At 36.5% G+C, this 21521-nt stretch overlaps 1 protein-coding gene across 9 annotated transcripts in view; it reads left to right on the top strand.

Annotated features, from left to right (window-relative positions):
- NUMB (NUMB endocytic adaptor protein) overlaps window positions 1–21521 on the top strand; it is a 154033-nt gene that overhangs the window by 114488 nt on the left and 18024 nt on the right. For 5 of the 9 annotated variants that reach the window (XM_065940263.1, XM_065940264.1, XM_065940269.1 and 2 more), the window contains 2 exons: window positions 5026–5100; window positions 9447–9479. The exons of 1 other annotated variant lie outside the window; for it this stretch is intronic. In XM_065940263.1, coding sequence (XP_065796335.1) covers window positions 5026–5100; window positions 9447–9479 — 108 coding nt within the window. The remainder of the gene's footprint in view (window positions 1–5025; window positions 5101–9446; window positions 9480–21521) is intronic. 3 more of the 9 variants (XM_065940267.1, XM_065940270.1, XM_065940265.1) reach the window with 1 other exon arrangement.

Genomic DNA, 21521 nt, shown 5'->3' with positions numbered 1-21521 from the left:
ACATTTTTGTGAATAAAAGTCCCTGACTCAGAGGGAGTTTAGAAAAGGCATACAGACAAAAGAAGTCGCAGTGTCAAATATTTTAGCCATTAAAGCATAAATCAGCTGCAGTTCTTCAGTGAGATAGTGTCTCAGAGAGGAAAAGAGACCTTTTTAATAATGTTTTTTTCAATTGGCATGTTTTTTTTCATAGACACAAGGCTGATTTCCATTTCCACATTTCTAAAATAGATTATGTGACTGAGTCAGTCCATGTGAGATACTTTTATTTTCTTCTTTTTACCAAGTCTTTTAATTAAGTCTTCCCCCTTTCCCCCTCTCCCCCCCACCCCCCCATCATAAATACCTGTATGTGACCAGTTGAGTTGATCAAAGTGATAGAATAAAATCTTTTGGAAACACTTTGAAATCTCTATTCATTTCTCCAAATTGGAAGGGAAGAGGTTAATATTCATCATATGCAGATGACATGATGCTTTATATAGAAAACCCTAAAAACTCTACACAGAAACTTTTAGAACTGATAAATGAGTTCAGCAAGTTGCAGGATGCAATATTAACATACAGAAATCTGTTCCATTTATTTACACTAACAATAAAATAGTGGAAAGAACAAGTTTAAAAAAAAAAAAAAAAAAAATCCTGCTTAAAATTACATCAAAAAAGCTAAAATACCTGGGAGTAAACCTGACCAAAGAGGTGAAAGACTTACATGATGAGAACTGTAAAACATTGATAAAGGAAATTGAAGACAGTTCCAAGAAGTGAAATGATACCCCATACTCTTGGGTTGGAAGAATTAATATTGTTAAAATGGTCATACTACCCAAAGCAATCTACAAATTTTGATGCAATTCCTATCAAATTACCTATGACATTTTTCAAAGAAGTGGAACACATACTCCTAAAACTTATGTGAAAACACAGAAGACCCAGAATTGCCAAGGCAATCCTGAGGAAAAAGAACAAAGCTGGAGGCATTAACCACGACCTGCCTCCCAACTTCAGACAGAACTACAAAGCTACAGTAGTAGTAGTTGTTTCAGTTCAGTTCAGTTCAGTTGCTCAGTCGTGTCCGACTCTTTGCGACCCCATGAATTGCAGCACACCAGGCCTCCCTGTCCATCACCAACTCCCGGAGTTTACTCAAACTCATGTCCATCGAGTCATGGTGATACCATCCATCCATCTCATCCTCTGTCTTCCCCTTCTCCTCCTGCCCCCAATCCCTCCCAGCATCAGGGTCTTTTCCAGTGAGTCAACCCTTTGCATGAGGTGACCAAAGTATTGGAGTTTCAGCTTCAGCATCAGTCCTTCCAGTGAACACCCAGGACTGATCTCCTTTAGGATGGACTGGTTGGATCTCCTTGCAGTCCAAGGAACTCTCAAGAGTCTTCTCCAACACCACAGTTCAAAAGCATCAATTCTGCGCTCAGTCCAATTCTGACATCCATACATGACCACTGGAAAAACCAGTTAAAACAGCATGGTATTGGCATAAAATCAGACACATGGATCAGTGGAACAGAGTAGAGAACCCAGAAATAAACACATACACCTATCAGTTAATCTTTGACAAAAGAGGCAAGAATATACATTGGAGAAAAGACAGTCTCTTCAGGAAGTGGTGTTAGGAAAACTGGACAGCCACATATAAATCAGTGAAGTTAAAACTCCCTCACACCACACACAAAAATAACTCAAACTCAAAATGTCCTAAAGACTTAAATATTAGACATGACACCATAAAGCTCCTAGAAGAGAACCTAGGCAAAACATTCTCTGACGTAAATCCTAGCGATATTCTCTTAAATCAGTCTCCCAATGCAAAAGAAATAAAAGTAAACAAATGGGACTTACTCAAACTTAAAAACTTTTGCACAGCTAAGGAAGTCATAGACAAAAGACAACCTGTGGACTGGCAGAAGATACTTGCAAATGACATGACCAACAGGGTCTTAATTTCCAAAATATATAAGCATTTCATACAGCATAATATGAAAAAACAAACAACCCATTCAAAAGGTTAATAGAAGACCTAAATAGACATTACTTCAAAGAAGACATAGAGATGGCCAACAGGCACAGTAAAAGATGCTCAACTTTCTGATTATTAGAAAAATGCAAATCAGAATTACAAAGAGGTATCACCTCACAGCAGTCAGAAGGGCCATTATCAAAAAGCCTACAAATAATAAATGCTGACAAGGGTTTGGAGAAAAGGGAACCCTCCTGCACTATTGGTGGGAATATAAACTGGTACAGCCACAATGGAAAACAGTATGGAGTTTCCTTTAAAAAAAAAAAACAAACTAAAAATAGAATTACCCTATGATCCAGCGATCACACTCCTGGGCATATATCTGAGGAAAATTATAATTCCAAAAGATATATGCAGGTACTTCCCTGGCAGTCCTGTGGTTAAGACTGCACGCTTCCACCTAGTTCCATCCCTGGTTGAGGAACGAAGATCCCACAAGCTGCGTCGTGCGGCCAAAACATAAAGATGCACACACATACACACGAAAGATACATGCACCAGTGTTCATAACAGCTCTGTTTACAGTAGTCAAGACGTAGAAGCAACCTAAGTATCCATCAACAGATGAGTGGATAAAGGAGATGTGGTATACACACACACACACAATGGAATATTACTCAGCCATAAGAAAGAATGAAGTAATGTCATTTGCAGCAACATGAGTGGACCTAGAGATTATCATACTAAGTGAAGAAGTCAGACAGGGAAAGACAAATATATGATGTCTCTTATATGTGGAATCTAAAAAAGATGATACAAATGAACTTGCAAAACAGAAACAAACTCACAGACATAAAAAATGTACTTACAGTTACTAAATGGGAAAGGGGAGGGAAGGGATAAATCAGGAGTTTGGGACTAACAGATGCACACTACTGTATATAAAATAGATAACCAATAAGTACCTACTTATAGCACAGGGAGCTATATTCAATATCTTGTAATAACCTATAATAAAAAAGAATCTGAAGATGAATATATAAAATATATATAACTGAATATATTACTTGATTCACTTAAAAGTGAATCTTGCTGTTTTGTATTTATTCAAAATTACAGCAGTTACAATTTTTTAGACATTTAATTATTTTGCCCTTATGATTGATACCTCAGGTATTTTGTTCTCTAAAGTCCAGCAGTTTCCTAAATTGATTTTAATTATGTAGGTTTTATGTATTCAGTCAGTATTGGAAAGATAGGAGTAAAAATGAAAAATTCACTATGTGAGCATTGTAAGACTATTGTGGATCAGGCTGCTTAGGTTTGAACATTCACTGGCTGAATGATTTTGAGCAAGTTACTTAAACTCTGTATGCCTGTGTTTCCTATGGCACTAGTTATTATGCCCATGAATTGCTACTGTTTCACCTTCATCCAGGGCCAAATGGTGGGAGATTCAGGGAGAGGGTAAGAAAGCAGAAGTGGGGATTAGGAGTGTTGACTCCACCTTTCTGGAATCACAGTCTGTGAGAGGTGCGTGACTCTTGCAGGTTTCCCTTGCTGCTCCCACTGACACCACCACAGGGTTTCCTGGGGATTGGGGTGTGAAAGAACAAAAATAAATAAATAAAAGGGATGGGGATTCCTATATTTGAGGATAAGGTATTCCCGTACCTGGTCCTTGAGCCAGAGATAGAGTGCTTCTCCCAGAATTCTGACTGTGCCATAGCATTCCCTTTTGAATATCTGGCTGTGTTAAGTTCAAGCTGGAGGGACCAAAGGAGGGAGGAGGGGCATGGGAGGTAAACTCCCTGCCAGTTCAGAAATACCTTGAATTCTGATATTCTCTGATTATCTTACACTCTTTACAGAGAACTCAGATAGGTGCTCCATGCATTCTGTTCTGGTTTTATGATTTCATTCAGAGTGTGGGACAGGATGCCGTGCTATGCTAAGTTACTTCAGTCGTGTCCAACTCTGTGCGACCCTATGGACTGTAGCCCACCAGGCTCCTCTATCCATGGGATTCTCCAGGCAAGAATGCTGGAGTGGGCTTCCATTTACTTCTCCAGGGGATCTTCCCAACCCAGGGATCGAACCTGCATCTCTTTAAGTCTCCTTCATTGACAGTGGGTTCTTTACCACTAGTGCCACCTGGGAAGCCAGGACAGGGTAAGGCATGTCTACTCCCCTCTTACCAGAACCAGACTCTAAATTTCCTTTTAAAACAGCATTTGTGATATTGCCATCATTCCTTGTACTTTCTGACCCAAGACTATTCCCATACTAAGATACAATTTGAATAATATTACTATCTTGCAAAAAAAAAAAAAAAAGCCTTTTAGCTCTCCATTGTCTCTGGGCTTCAGTACAGACTCATTTCAGTATTCAAGTTTCATAGCTGCATATACCTCATATTCTTGCCAGATGAGGAAAACTTGCTGATGTATTGTTATTCTAGTCTACACCTATAGCTTTTGTTAAATTCTCCCTGCCTAAAATAGTTTTCCAGCCTTTCCCGTACGGCTTCTTCAAGTTCTATACATATTTTAAAGCTCAGAAGTACTGTCTTTAAAATTTTAGTTTTCAGCCATCTTCTTATGTGCTTCCCATAAAAAGAGTATGTGATCTCTTCAGGCCTTGAATAGCTGTTATTTTTCTTTGTACATTTTCAGTATATACACACACATATGCTTTGTTTTACGACTATTTTTTAAGTCTGGAGATACAGTGTCTAGCACAAGCTTTTATGCCTCAGATTCAGTAGATTCAGGTAGTATTTACCTGAATGTTAGCTTGACATTTGCCTTTCCTTATCATATGCTTTTTCACCTACTTCCCTTTAACAACTCTTTGAGACCTTTATTCTAAATCTCATTCATATGAGGACACCAAGGATAAGTAAAGTCACAGTAACTGTTCTGTAACGCTATGAGTTTCTTGAGTGGAATTTTAGTATTCAGTTTTCTACCACATAATGTCTGCCATATAGTAGCCACTCAGTAAGCTCAGCAGTATCCCTAACTCTCCTCTTCTTTCTACAGTACCTTGGGCACGTAGAAGTTGATGAATCAAGAGGAATGCACATCTGTGAAGATGCTGTAAAAAGATTGAAAGCTGTATGTATTTGATGGTTACCAGTGTTGCTCTATATGCTATAAACACTCTCTCAAAAGATTTTGCTCAGTAAATTTCATTGACCCACTATCCAGTGAGATCAGTGTTCTTTTAAGGCAAAAGATGTGCTCTCATTAATAAAGAGCATTTCACGTTGTCCATCCAAAGACGTAAGTTTTAATGACGAGCTTCTTCAGTATAGGCCAGACATTATCTAAGATAGTTTTAATTCAGAACTCATGTTAAACTAGTGGTATGAACTCTTATAGATGAACTCTTATAGATATTCTAAAACCAGGGTAAAACTATTTCAGTTAGTCACTTAACCTAACTGTGATAACTGGGTTATAAATAAGTAATTTTAAATCTGTAGGAAACAGCTTTCCAGGAAAAAAAGTATAAAATAGAGATATCTGTTAATGGCTAGTGAGTTTTATTTTGGGGAGACTTACTATCATTACTGCTACTCCCCAGTTTCCTTCCCTGTACTCCTCTAACATTAAGTATTTCCCTGCCTTTTGCACACACTTCAGCATACTTGAAGTGGAGAGTCCTTTTCAAGGATCAATAATGTCCATTTTGCCTATTATGCCATAGAGTACATCCCAGGCACATGCCTGTGTGTTTAATAAAAGGAGTTCAGAGTTCATAAAGATTCAGGTTAAAGTGTTAACTTCATAGTTTGGATAGGTTTGAAGAATGTTTCTTAGATTCTGACAGCCCTTTTCACAGCCTTCCTTTTCTCCAATGTGTAGCCTTTCCCGCCTTTGCTATGAAAGCTTTAAGCATTACTTCTGCATGCCCTTGCCCCAGACAGCATTAAATACTTGTTGCTTTGGGTTTGCTGGTATGCTAGGCTGCCACAAGTTTGGCTACTAATGAATGAGTGCTTTTTTTTTACCCCTCAATTTGCTTAATCAAAACTTTTCTGCTTCTTGGTGTATTTTATATGACCTCTTATATGTAATTCCTCAATATAAAAGATATAAAATCAAGGAAGCAACCAACTCGTTGAAGTGGATTGTGTTTTCCAACAAATGTCTAAATCGATTATAGAAAGGAAAGGAGGAGAAAAATAACTGATTATGGTATGCAAAAAACTTAAAAAAGGACAACCCAGAACAACATTCAGATACACACACATATCCCTTACCTCAGATTTTGGTTATTTAAATTCTTAAATGTTTGAATGCCGTCTTAGTTTTACCTGTGCTCTTCATTTAATCATCATTAATATTAAAGGAACTTCATAGTTTTATAGACTTGCCATGTCCACCTAAATATGTTCCCCAGTTAAATGCAGCCTCAGATAATACAGTTTTCCAAGAAACTTAAATTCAATCCCTTATTTAACAAAATAATTCTAAGTTCACTAAGAGAATAAGATTAGGAACACTTTTAAAACTTTTTAATTGAAGGATGATTGCTTTACAAAGTTGTGTTGGTTTTCTGCTGTATAGGAACGTGAATCAGCCATAAATATACATATATCCCCTCCTTCTTGAACCCTCTAGGTTGTCACAGAGCACTGGGCTAAGCTCTCTGTGTCAGTTTCCCATTTGTTAATACTCAATGAAACTTCCCCTTCTACTAATACCCTTTCTAATGCTGTATGAAAACAGTTGCAGAAAGTTGGAATTCTTCAGATGTTGTTCATCCTCAGATCATACCATGTTAGTCTACAAAAATACATGATTTTTATTTTTTCATATTTTTACTACACAGAAATTTCTAGATGCCTTTTTTCCTCCTTTTACCAAACATTCATCTAACAAACATCTGTAATCTACTGTGCTAGATGCTTATGTTGTGCCAAAAACTGTGTCTGGAGATGTGTTTATTTTCATAGATGATAGATACTCTTCTTAGAGTTTCAAATAAATGGAAGCAAACATAAAAATGTACAAACCTACGGACTGAAGAAGAAATAACATGTCTGGAGTAAGTTTGAATGCCAAAAAGTTTTAAAATTTAAAGAATTACGTAGCTCAGATGTACCAGTTAAATAGGAAAACAAACAATCTTAAACCTATCACTCAAATGATTGTTGAACTAAAAATATAATGTTCTAGTGCTTTTTAAATTTGTGGGAGATTGAAGAAGCAAGATAATTTTCAAATACAGTTTTTTTATTTCCTTCCAAGTGATTCCTTAAAATTTAGGATTACTTTAACTTCAATTAGAAGTTATCAACATGTTTAATATTCTCATATGAAAAAATATTTTAATTAAACAACATATACTTCTCAGAGCATAGATATGTTTAAATTTTTTTTACATATATTCATAAAGTTAGGTACAGTATTTTCAATTCATTTACTTTGTGGCATAATTTACTTAGCCACTTCGGGGTGTAGATTGTATAAGATAAATGACAGAATCAACTGCTGCCCATTTTCAGTGCCTTTATGACATAGTTGCAGAGTAAGAAGTACTAATTTTGTAAAAAGTGTTTTGGGTCTTTGGTTATCTTGCTTGATACTGGTGCAAGATGACCTTTTAAAATGTCTTTTCTTCCCATTGTCTCTGTAAATGTCTTTCTCACTCTGTCTTGGTTTTAAACTAGTGTCATTACACTACCAGTTTCTAATATGTTGGTTTTTTATTCACTATTTGATATATTTGTTTTAATATATGTTCTTATTTTAGCAGGTAAAAGAATCATAATTGTTTTTTAAATTAGTTTTATTCTCTAATCTAATAACTGTCTCTTGATGCATTTTGCACGTCATCTTTTTTCATTAACATCTGAGGTCTTTTATAAAAAGAAGGCAAACTCCATGTTTAACAGGAGCTTTTCTGGGAGCTAAATTAAATATTAATGAATCTTCTTCTGATACCGTCCTGTCCCTAAAGAATGGTGAATCTTTTAACATGGCCTGCATCTTTTAAAAGCTGGTGGTTACCTAAAAGTCTAACAAAACTAGAGTCACCAAACTTGGCAGCAGAAATAAGCTTAGTCTTACTGTGTAACTACCCACTTTCCTTATTATATTTCTAACTTAAATTGAAAACATTTTGTGGAAATATTTGATGCTGTTTGTGATTTTTCAAAACCTAGAGAAAAAGTTATTTAGTGTTTGAGAATATTGAATGAATTTATAAATTATCTGTTGTTGTTCAGTCACGTCCGACTCTTTGTGACCCTGTGGACTGCAGCTTGCCAGGCACCTCTGTCTTCCACGATCTCTTAAGTTTGCTCAGATTCATGTCCATTGAGTTGGTAATGCTATCTAACCATACCGTCCTCTTAGATAAATTATCTCAGAGAGTCAAATTTCTGTACAGTTGTCTTTTTCTAGGCATTTTTTCACTGTTAATAACAGTTTATAAAAGGCAAAGGTTTAAAGTATAGTTCAGCCAAAATGAAGAAATGTTAAGCTAGCGTGGGTGAGTTAGAACTCATCTACTTTGCATAAATTCTTCAGACTTTACATGGTGGCCAGTCTTCAAAATTTGTATATGCTTAAAAATTTGTGCTGGGATCACAAACACTTGTCTCTTTTTTACCTATACATACTTATAACTGTCAATGGGAATTTCTTTATTCTAAAACAGAATTTTAAAAGAAAATACGACCATATTCCTCAGATTTCAGCTGTGGCTCACAGATGTGGTTTGGTTCTCAAATATATTAGTTTTCTCAACTCCAGTGAAAGCATTGGTCTTGTGTTCTTTATAGATGATTTATTCTGTGTTTGAAATTGAAGATATCTATTAACTTCCCATGATTGCTATGGAATTGATCAGCACCTACATACATATAAATCAGTCCTAATGCATTAGTAAGAATTCTTTAACTCAGCAAGAAAAAGTCTGACAAGGACCCTCGCTGCACACTTATAATTTAAGTGTAGCATTTTTTAATGTTACTGTGTGATCATTTGAGTGTGGTTTTTTAGTTGGTGACTTCCACATATTCAACCACTGATTTTAAATTGAAAAATGTATATCTACCAATATATTTACCACTTACTATTATGAAAATTTAAATGCAAATCTCACCAAATCAGTATGTCATAATCTTTTTCTCTGCTGCCAAATTTGAATAATCTGTTTTATAAGTCAAAAGAGAATGCTAAAGTAACTAGTTGCTCTGCATGAATACAGGTTCTGATTTCTTCTCTTTCTGTGGATTCTTAGGCCATACAGTATGTTTCCCTGCATTTTCATGCACCCTTCCTTTTTCCCTGTCACTCCTGGTATGGATAACTCTTTAAAACTCTCACTCCCTCCCCTTCTCCTACTTTGCCCTTCACCTACCCTCTGTGTGTGCTTATTGCTGTGAAACCCTGGGACATTTAGCCCATACAATAATAGCGCTCGACTTGTCCCCCTGTTCCTCCAGGAAAGGAAGTTCTTCAAAGGCTTCTTTGGAAAAGTAAGTTTGATGCCACATTCGTGCCTTGCTTTATAAGGAGTTACACCCCTAGTATAGCATTGATGTATTTTTTAAAAAGAAGTACAGCTTTGGTTTCTTTATAATACAGGAATTGATTTGACGGAATATGGAAATTAATGAATCTGGAAGCTGCTGTCTATATTACCTGTGTGTTTGTTGATACTAAATCTCATAATTCCTAGGAAAGTCCAATAAATAAATCAAGTAGGTTAAAAAAGAATTGCTTTCTCAAAACTAGGTATTAAAATAAATTTAATTTGATTTAGCAAAATTGTTCATATTAGAATATTTTTGAACAAGTAGACTTTACTTAGTGCTCAATATTGACAGAGAAGTAGGAAGAAATACTAAATTGAAGTGAAAATTAAATGTATCCCCAGTTTTACATTCATTGCAATTACTTTTTTTCAATTTAAGTTAAATTTCAGGTGAAACAAGTAAAGTATGTGAACTTATCCTTGGGGATCCTGTGGTTTTTAACCTGGGATGGTAATTTAAGAAAAACTATCTTAATTAGTAATCTATCAAATGTATATCATATGTGTAATGTTCTTTATGTAGATGCTTTTTAAAGAATGATTATTCAGTGTTCATATTTCCTTATAATATATAGGATGACAGTACAAAAATAGATTTTTAACATTTTTGTGTCTAAGCTTATTGTTTAGTTTTGAGTTAAGTGCCACAAAATAAGTCAGACTGAGACAGTATAAGAAAAAACTACTGTCATTTTTATAACTCAGTGTACATTACTAAAAGTTTATGTGTTTATGTGAATATAAAATATAAAAATTTCATCACAGTTAATTTTTCACTGGGTGGTTTTATTACTTTAAAGAATTTTTTTTTCTTTTTGGACACACCACATGGCATGCGGCATCCTAGTTCCCTGACCGGGGATCAAACCTGTGCCCCCTACAGTGGAAGCTCGGAGTCTTAACTGCTGGCCTGCCAGGGAAGTCCCTAAGAAGACTAGTTTTTTAAAATGATTAGTTTCCATTTCCTTCTCAGTTAAGTATTTTAGTTGTAACTCTTTTTTTCCCCCCCGGCATGGTTTAAGTTGGGCTTCCCTGGCGGCTCAGATGGTAAAGAATCTGCCTCCAATGCAGGAGACCTGGGTTCAATCCTTGGGTCAGGCAGATCCCCTGGAGAAGGGAATGGCTACTCACTCCAGTGTTCTTGCCTGGAGAATTCCATGGACAGAGGAGCCTGGCGTACTCCATGAGGTCACCAAAAGTTGGACACAACTGAGCAACTAACACTTTCACTTCACTTCTGGTTTAAGCTACCATTATACTAAAGTAAACAAGTTGGAAGGATTTTAGATTGAATGGTTTATTCAGTAACTGCTATCAGTCTGAAATAAAAAGTCATGTAATGTATCCACACATGTCACAGTAAAACTTTTAGTAGGTACTTTGAGCCTAATTCAAATTAACAGGTCCATAGAATGTGAGTCACATTAACAGGTCCATTGACTGTGAGATCTATATCTAGAAAGAATTAATCCTGTAGACATTTGCATACTTATAAATAGGCATCATGATTGTTAAGTGAATTTTTTGGTGGAGCATTTTTTCTTTTCCAAATATAATTTCTCAAAGCAATTTTACATGAACCCAATTAAAATATAATTTTAAGTATTTTCTAAGTGATCAGTTTTTAATGTACCTACTTTGGTAAAGCAGTCTTATCTATGAATGCTAGGATGTAGAAAATATCAGTATGGTTTATAAAAAAATATGTTAAAGTGTGTTTTTTTAAAAGGTTATAGCATCATGTTAAAGAACAAAAATAGCTATCACGTGAGAATCAGTTCCCAGATGACAATATTCGTTGCTGTGTATTATGAGGTCATTGTGCATCTAATGTCACTGAACTGGGTCACACCATGCTTCTTAGCTATTTTCACTGCATTTTGCTACATCGCAAATTTATATGGTATGAGAAAGAAAACTATGAATTATCTCACTTAATCCTTGCAGTAAGCCTGAAATTATTATTTTATCCTGTCTTACAGTGAGAAAACTGAAGTTTACAGAGGGTTAAGTGACCTGCCTGAATTCACAGATACAATAAGTGGTAGAGTCTAGGATTTGAACTCAGATAATCTGATTTCAGAGTCTACATTGTTAAATCACTTTGCTATACAATCACTCTATTTCCAGATTATTTACAAGCAAAGTTTAAAAGATTTAACCTTAAAAAGATGTTAGTAAATAAAGAGCTTCTTAAAACTTTCTACCTTTCTTCTTTAAAGGTAGCAAATTAATTTTGGATTTTTGTGTCTGGTCAATTTACTTTATTATTAAGGCTTTAAAGAAGCTTTTCCAATGGTTCAAATAACATTTTATTTATCTAGAGATGTTTAAATCATACTAGTTAGATGTTCTTAAAAGATACTAATCTGTCCCATAATGTTAACAAATATGACCCTTAGAATTCTTTTTTTTTCTTTTTTAAAAAATTTACTTATTTTTTAATTGAAGGATACCTGCTTTACAGAAATTTGTTGTTTTCTGTCAAACTGACCCTTAGAATTCTTTTTATTCTTGCAGTTTTATTGAGATATAATTGACATACAGCAATGTATGTTTAAGGTGTACAGCATGATGATTCGACTTTATATGTCATGAAATAATTACTAGGATAAGTTTAGTGATCCTCTCCATCTCATAGAGATACAATATAGAAATCTTATGTTATTGTGGGGAGAATTCTTTTTATGGCCAGGCAGTTTATTCTTACGTACAATTTTCTTTTAATTACAGTTAATTCATTCAGAGAGTTTGGAAACCAAGGTGGGGGAAAGCATCACCCATAATCTTTCCAGAAATTTACTTGTAAATGAAAACTTGTCTTGAATTTGGAGCCTTTTGTACTTTTCAAGTTGCCATCATTTAACTCACTTTCAACACTAATCTACAAGAGAAGTCATCTGGTGAAAGAGATTTGGTTTGTTGAGTTTGCTTAGTCATTTGTGTTTTGATGAAAGCTAAAAACGAAGAATCTCATAGAACAGTATGTTAGGGAGTGTTTATCTAGTGCAGCTCCTCATAAATTCTGATACTTTCTTAGCCTTCATGTTACATGTGTTTTAATGGTCCAACAGTTATCAAGATTTCCACCAAACATATTTGCATAACAGTAGATGGGTGAAAGAATTATTAGCCCTAGTGAATTATTACTTCTGATGACCCGGAGAACTGCTGCTGCTTTTCCCTTAGTTGTCCTGGACCTGAATACTCTGTCCTGTTCCCTTCGGGGGCCTGACCTCCCTGTTCCTCCGTCTAATGGAAACAGTATTTTCAAAAGCTTTATTAATGAGGAACGGATAAACCTGGGTGTCTTACAGATCTGTGTTATTAACCCATTGTAAGATTACATACATCTTAGAAGGGGGAGAAAAAAACCCAAGACTGAAATATCTTTTTCTAAACTTAGCTACATTAAATTGCTCATTATTTTAGGAAAGCCAAGAATATTCTCAACTTTTTAGAAAGTACTATACACAGCTCTTAGTGTATTTGGCTATACTCGGCAAATGTTTTATTAATATTAGCAAGAAATTACATGGCCCTTAACATTTGAAAAGGATTTTAAATTTTAATATATTTGAGGAAACTCATGAGCTAAGTAAATCTGTATTACCATTTTATGAGGAACTGGCTGAACATAAAGATACAAAATGTTTTTAGACCACCCTGTTAGGTCTCTTTTTAAAGCCATTGTATTAGAAAAACTCAGTTTAATCTGCCTCCTGTTAGTCTTTGTCCTGTGTGTATCTTTACTGCTGACACAGAACACTTTACTTTTAGTCACTGAATGTATAGAGATTTTTCTTTTCTCTACACAAGCAATTTTCAGTGACACCAGCTGAGACACTACAGTTTAACTCAGTTCTAACCCTGTCTACTTGGAGATAGTGTCAGATCCCACAGATTTAAGGATTCAATCTCAGAAGACTGGTCCCACCTACTTTAGCTGCCAATTGCAGGTAGTCGGTCCCCAGGTTACTCATAATAACTTCTGTCTTTGACTACAAATTTGACTATGAATTGCAGGTTCCCATGACCTCCTCCTCAGGTTTCATTAATTTGCTAGAACAGCTCACAGAACTCAAGTAAACAGTTACATTTACCAGTTTATTAAAGGACGTGATAAAGGATACCATTGAAGAGCCAAATGAAGACATACATAGGGCAAAGTCTGGGAGTGCCCCAAGGGCAAGAGCTTCTGTCCCTGTGAAATCGGAGTATGCTGCCTTCTCCATGTGGAAGTGTTTGCCAACCTGGAAGCTCTCGGAACCCTGTACTATTAGGATTTTGTGGGGGCTTCCTCGTGTAGACATAATAGATTATTAATTCCAATTCCATTTCCTCTTCCTTTTTTAGAGGATGGAGAAATAAGACTGAAAATCCTAAGCTTCTCATCATGCCTTGGTGGTTCTGGTGACAAGTTCTTATCCAGGAGCCCACCCAGGATTGTATCATTGGACAAAAGATACTCCTAGTAGTCTTATCACTTAGGAATTTATGAGCCTTGTGTCAGGGATGGGGTCAGAGAACAAAATATCAGGACAAGAGATGCTGTTTGTGTTCTTATTGCTTGGGGAATTTCAAGGATTTCAGGAGCTCCGTGCCAGGAACCAGGGGCAGATACCGGTGTATATTTTCCAGTATCTCACAGCCATCTACTGTATTTATATGAACTTTATACTTAGTAATGTGTTTTGACCTACTTTCTAACTTGCTACCCAAAACAGTTCAGTGAATTAGACATGATAGTTGATGAAACTACATTTTACAAATGAATAAACAAGCTCAAAGAGGTCACCCAGCTAGTAGTAAGTGGCAGTGCCTACCCTGAAACCAAGGCTTTCTGAAACGTAGTGCTGCATGCCTTCTGCCCTTTGTTGGCCTCTGCTTTCCTCAAGACGCTTTCGTTACAGTGAATGGAGAGGTGTCAGATGCGGGGGACACCTAGGCTCAAGGGCCTGAATGCTTCCCGCAAACATATGTTGTGTGGCCTGCACACATAAATTTAAATTAGTTGCCAGTATTTCAAACATTGAAAGCTTTCAGACTGAAGCTATTATATCTATTTTAGGAATGGCAGATCTGGCAGAACAGCTCGCTCTGTATGCGGTAACAGTGGCCTGAGCTGAGGAACCGTTACGGCCTTTGGTTGCCTGTTGCCACATCACTGTAGCTCCCTGTCATCCTCACCACCTGCTTCACTCATTTTGTTACCTGCTTTTAACCCTGTGGGGATTTGAGTTTGTGAACTCCTCCCTGGGCTATTATTTAATTTGGGGGAGGGGGTTAACCTCTTCTAACTGTATAAAAATCACCAAAAATATTGTAATATCTGTTCTAACAGATACTGTTAATGTACTGTCAGATATATTTTTTTTCAAGTTTTATGCTGTTATTGTTAAATGGCATCATTTGAAATGGTTATGTTTTAGAGAATACATAGTTGAAAAGTAGCGCCTGGTTATATTGGTTGCAACTAATTCTCAAGAGTAAAACATTTAAATGGTATTTACGACCATGTTAAGTCAGTGTGCTCACATCTACATTCTGTCTAGATTTCCTGTGTTTTCTCCTTAATGGCAGACTGTACTTAGACCACTCTGGGTCCTTTCCTCCACAAGTGAGGGGCTATCTACTGCCTCTTTCCTTCCCCTTCCTTTCTGCTTTTTAAATTCCCAGGCCCTTTCTTCTATAAAATCTACCTTCTCTCATATCTTATTAGATGCACCTTTTAGGGTTTGTTTTTGAAGTGTAATATAATAAATTTCTAAAGAAGGAAAAATAAAAAAGACAATCCCAGGAGTCATTAGACTATTTTCATTGATCTTGGTTTCAGTATTTCCTGTAACATGATCAACTAATATGTCAAATGCCCTGGTCACTGATCTTTTCTAGACTAAAAAAAACAAAACTCATTAACCTGTGAAGTTGTTTAATTTCTATTCATAAAGAGTCACTGGTTCTCAAGCCTCAGGTCGCAGTTGTGTCTAAAACATACTAGGAACTGTACTAGGCTATCCAGATCAACGATGAGCAAGATGGTCTCCATTTATTTAGTTCAGTTTATTCTCACTTTCAGATGACTATTTGGCTATGCCTTCCTTTTCCTTAAATCTCCAGAATTTCTTACTCTGTTCTCTCTCTCAATTGATGACCTTGCTTCCTACTTCACTGAGCAAATAGAATCAGCTGGAAGAGAACTCTCAAACACAATAGCACATCTTCTCACCTACATGCATCTGTGCATATACACTCTGTTTTCCCTCCTATTCAAGGGATAAACTGTCTGTGTTCCTAGCTGAGGCCAGCTCCTCCACAAGATTCTTATTCCAGCTCTTATTTACTTCAGTATTGCTATCCCCCATCCTCCATAATCAGTTTTTCTTTGTCTAGTGGATTGTCCATTAGCATGAAAACAAAACTTTTTAAACGGAGGTTTCTTCTTGGTACCTCCAGTTTCTGCTCTCCTTTCCTCTGTTGAACACTCTTTATCAGACTTTTACCCTCACCACTTGTCAAGTCATCTGTATTATTATTCCAGTGGTTCTATTTACTCAGCCTATCAACAGCATTTGACATCGCCCATCCCTCCCACTCCTTGAAACACTATTCATCTGGCATTAAGGGGTCCTGCTTTCCTGCTTTTCCCTTACATTGCTGCCTACTTCTCAGTCTGTGGACTCTTCTCTACTTAGGCTTGTGCCTTGATGGTCTCATCCAGTGTCATGGATTTAAATACCATCTCTATGCTGATGATTTTGAAGTTTCTATCTCCAGACATCTCCCATAAATTCCAGAGTGGTATTTCCATCTTAGAAACAGTATAGCATAGGAGTCAAGGACAGACTTGGGATCTGGATTGCTTGTATTTAATTCTGGTTCAGCTGCTTATTAGTTTTGTGACCTTGGGAGATGTTTTTAACCATTTTGTACCTCAGCTTCCCCATCTGTTACCCAAAAAAAAGGGGGGGGATAATACTAATTCCAACTTCATGTGATTGTTCTGAAGTTTAGTAAATACAAGCAAAGTGTACAGAATAGCTTGCTGTATGAACAAGTGTCAGTATCATTAACATCAAACATTTCACCCTAAGGCATTTCACATAATGTATCACAAACCAAATTCCAAAACTCTCCCCCAGACTACTCTTCCCTAGTCTTTCCCATCCCGGTCTCTATGCTTTAGCCACAAATCCTGGATCTGATCTTGACTTCTCTCTTTCTTTTACCTTATATCATCCTGTCAACAGTTCCCGTCTTCTGATTACCTCCACCACTACCCTGGTCCATGCCAGCTCCTCTGCTCACCTGAATCATTGCTTTAATGTTCTACTCAATCTGCTTTAATCATTATCCCCCTGTCATCTGTTCTCAAGATATCAGTCTGAGTGATCTTTTTAAGACAGATCTGATTGTTTCCCTACGGCGCTTGATCCTCCAGTAGCTTCCTGACCTACCCAGAGTAGAAACCAAAGTCTTTTGGGCCTAGTGGGCTGTTGTGCATGAATTCCCTCTGTCCCTTTTCCTGTCTTCTCCTGCTCTTGCTTCCTCTGTTTCAGCCACACTAGCCTCCCTGCTCTCCCTTGAGCATACCAGCTCTGCTTCCACTTCAGGACCTTTGCACTTGCTCTGTAACCTCTAGTCTGGAACACTCATCATCCAGATAGGTGTGTGGCTCACTTCCTCGTCTCTTCCCATTCTTTGCTTAAAAGCCCCATTTTCATTAAGGCAGTCACTAAGAGAACTTTATTTTAAATTTCAAATACCACCTTCTTCCATATATAAACACTCACGGTTCCCCTTCCTAGTTTTATTTTCCTCTGATAGAAGTTATCACCATTGTTGTAGCATCAGTTCAGTTCAGTCTCTCAGTCGCGTCCGCCTCTTTGCGGCCCCATGGACTGCAGCACACCAGCCTTCCCTGTCCATCACCAACTCCCGGAGCTTACTCAGACTCATGCATTTTACTAATTTGGTTTTTTATTTCTTCTTCACTAAAACATAAACTTTCTGTGGACAGACCTGTTTTGTTCACTGCTGAATCTTTAATGCCTAGAATAGTAATGTGGTCCATAATGGCTGCTCCTAAATGTCTGAGCTAGTGAATGACAAGTGCACTGCTTGCAAGTTCTCCCTGTAGTAAAACCAGACAGGTTAAACACAGTCAGCAAATTGTGGAACAATAACAAGTTCTGCTGGAGCAGAGAGGGAGAATGAATGCAAGAGATTGCGTTTAAGCTTCTGAGAGGAGATGATACTTAAGGCTGAGACTTAAGACTGTGAGTTCCAGTTAAACTAAGAGGAGAAAGGCATAGAAGGAGCATCATTAACAGAGCCACTGGGGTGAAGAGAACCTGCTCCAAATCATCCCTTCATTCATTCACCCTAGGGGTATACGAGAGGAGACAGAAGGTAAGACCTAAGTTTATGGTAAAGACGACCATGGTGGTGGGGGGCCTTTCACTGTGAGAAGAGGTATAATGAATTTGGTTTCAGACAGGTTGAATTTTAGGTCTCTGTGGAATTTCTTTTTCTATTATATGTTTGAAATATGAACTTAATGTTAGAATAATTTCTGTTCTAGGTTCCTTTTTCCCATCAAAAAGTGATTCGGTATACTGGAAGAGCTCAATTGCCTCAAAAAATCTCAGTTTTGTTGTTTGGTTCATGACATGCTATCATCCTTATTTTTTCCTGAAAGCCTTTAAAGGCCCTTCTCACTTAAGAAAGTGCAAGATAAAAGTTACTGTACTTTTAATAAAGCAGCCATTGGAGATAGTACCAGTCTCAAATTCTATCGAAAGTTGTGTTTCTCTTCGGTGCTCTTTCCTTTGAAGATACACACTGTATCTTGGAATTTTAAGACAAAGTTTGTTCACGACACAGTCTGTTCAGAAATTCAGATATCATCTAATAGATTTGAAGGCCCTTCTCAGATTTTTTAAAAAAAAAAAATCTTCTTGTTCACTCATTACAAGGCACTCTGTGCCATGGTTGCTTGCTAATATGTTATTATGCCTTAATGACTGGGTTATCTCTGTGTGTAGGTGTGGCAGAAAGACTGACCAGAGATTCTTTACATACTGGGTACCCTTGAAGACCTCTTTGGTGTGTAGCAGAAAGAACTCTGCACAATAGAATGGCAAATCACTGTTGCTCAGAAAGAGTGACTTGCTCTAATCTTCCTGCCCAAATTGGTCTTGTTTGCTGCTGTTGCTTCTTAACATTTCATAGCTAAGCCAAATGATGCTTCTGTGTGTCTGTAGCATTCCTTTGCTTTGGCTTACGTTAGAACACCTTGCTCTTACTGTATTCCCAGCACAATTGTTTTGCCCCCAATATTACTTCTGTTTATGTTGATTAATTGCATGTTCTTATCTCATTGGTGGCCTTGGGAATCACAGAACTTTAGAGTTGGACTGCACCTGAGTTCAAGTCTCAGTTAATAATAATATAATAATATATATATAATATTATATATTATACTATAATATAATAAACTAGTGGGATATAAGGACATTTGTTTTAAAAAATAGAAAAGAAAAAGAATTCAGGGGCAATTCCAAGCAGATCTAATATTTCAGTATAATGAATTGTCCTTCCAAAACCCTTTTATAAAGTTGTATTTTTACAAATCCATGTCCATTTGTTTACATATTGTCTGTCTGCTTTTGTGCAGCAAGGCAGACTTGAGTAGTTGACACAGACTGTATGGCTTACAAAGCCGTAGCTATTTGGTATCTGGTCCTTCACAGAAAGTTCCCTAATCTGTGCTTTAAACAGTTTAGAAACTTAATTCTCCAACTAGAAATCTGAAGTACTTCCCCAAATAACAACAACATGTATAACAAAAGAGTGACTGTAAGGATCTGTCAACATCCTGAGAACCCTACCAACTTATGATCTCCATCTTTGAAAAAAACTTTCTGACGTGGTATTGATTTAAAAAAAAACAACAGCTGGACATAAGTAGGTAGATGGCAGTTCTTTATTGTAATTAGTTATTTCATTGCCCTTTATTATGAGTAGCTTTGATATTTAGGAGAAAATGATCTTACAGTGTAAGATTTGTGTTTCTTCACTAGTATTTTATGTTAAGATTACTTGTGCATTTCTGTTACTTGCAAGTACGAGTTTCCTGACTTAGTAATTTGTAATCAACTGATTTCCTGCTATCCTTTTCTCCAATGTCAGAGGCTGCTTAATTTCTGTACTGGTTTGTATCTACCCATAATAAAAGGTGTTTAAGGGAAATGTTAGTTTTAAAATTCTAAATTGGATATTTAGAGAGTTGAGTGGTTACTTGAAAATTATACTTAATTTGACATTTTTCACTCATAGGATAGCCTGATCCTTCTTAGATTTCACCAATTTAAATTCTCAGTTACTGAAGTTCTGTTCATATTAGACCCATTTTCTTTCCTTTAATAATAAGCAGTTTTCTCTTTGTTATAAAATTGTAATTTTTTATGCACTGACACTAGTCAGTGTGAACTCTACCTATTGCCTTGAAATTATTATTAAAATAGAAAGCACTGGCACCATGGTGATGAAATAATTCTTAATTCTCACATATACATTACCCCTATCACATTTTTCTAGTGTCTGAAGTATTATGTAGTCTTTTTACGGGTTGTTTATGTAACAAAGATATATGTATATTCTACATTTCATACTTACTCTGGGTTATCTCTTTTTTTAGTCCTGTGGTTAGCTAACTTTAACCTTATCTCCCAAGGTAATTTGCTTAAGTAGACAGTTTCAGGGCAAACAAAAGGAAAACTTTCATATTCTCTCTATGACTTTTATCATTTTCTAAAAAGTGATTAGGAATCTTAGTTTATGTTATCAGAATGAAAAACTCTAAAAAGTTGACGGGTAGTTTAGAAGCACTGCTGCTATAGAATTTGTGAGAGGAAGTTTGGACTTAATTTCAGCTGCAGGTGTGTCTTTGATTGTTAATATCTCAATCCCTTATTGAAGTAATCGTAATGTGGCAAACTCTACTAGCATTCAAGAACTGGCACTCAAATGTATGAGCAAGTGGAAAAACTCATATTATCTGTTTTCATCCCCTGTTTCAAGTGGTCAGTAACAATGAAATATGACAAATACAATGCTTCACTGATAAATTTAGTACAACACCATAAAGATTATTATAAAGACATACCTCAAAAAGCAGAGATATTTTCATAGAAGTCTAATTGGGCCAAGAAAATATTTCCCTGTGTATGATAAGGAGATTAAATAGGGAGCAGTCCCATTCTAAAATGATCTTTTAGATTTCCCACCTTCAGTCTCCCAACATTGAAGTAGTTCTGTCTGTTGCATCAGATGCTGCAGACTCTAGGCTAGTGTTGCACAATGAACATATTGATAAAATTACAGATTCAAATTTCTTACACAGGATTCTCAGTACCATTTAGCAGCCTTGTATATCACTGATTTAACTGTCTCCTCTTTCCTATAGCAGATATTTAGCAAATTTATTCCTTCAACAAATATTTCTTAAACTCCTGCTCTGTACCAGGCATTGTTCTAAGTTCTAAAGATACAGCAGTGAACAATAAGGGAAAAAACCTTGCCTTCATGGAGCTTATCTTCCAGCAAAATACTAAATACTACCTAAGCATTGGTTAACTGTGGGCAGTTATAGTTGTTGATGGGTATATCTGTTTATTGAATCCTCATCATAATCCCATGAGGTATGCGACATTGCTGACATCGTTATGCAGATGTGGAATCTGGAGCATAGAGAGGTAAAGTAATTTGCCATTGGTCATACTAATAAGTGGCAGACCCACAATTCACACTCAGACGACAGCCTGGTTCCAAAGTCTGTGCTGAGTCGTTGTACTGTACTGCCCCAACACTGCCATTTTAAGTCTTTATGCTCTTAAATCTGCCTACCTTTTTCTCCCTAGCAAAGTAGATCATCTCATCTCCTGAACAGATGAATTTGTGGCTCTTTGAAGTAAACTTC

This window comes from Muntiacus reevesi, chromosome 7 (assembly GCF_963930625.1).
Source record: "Muntiacus reevesi chromosome 7, mMunRee1.1, whole genome shotgun sequence".
NCBI lineage: Eukaryota > Metazoa > Chordata > Mammalia > Artiodactyla > Cervidae > Muntiacus > Muntiacus reevesi.
The sequence above is the reverse complement of the archived record's forward strand: the minus strand, read 5'-3'. Positions and strand labels throughout refer to the sequence as shown.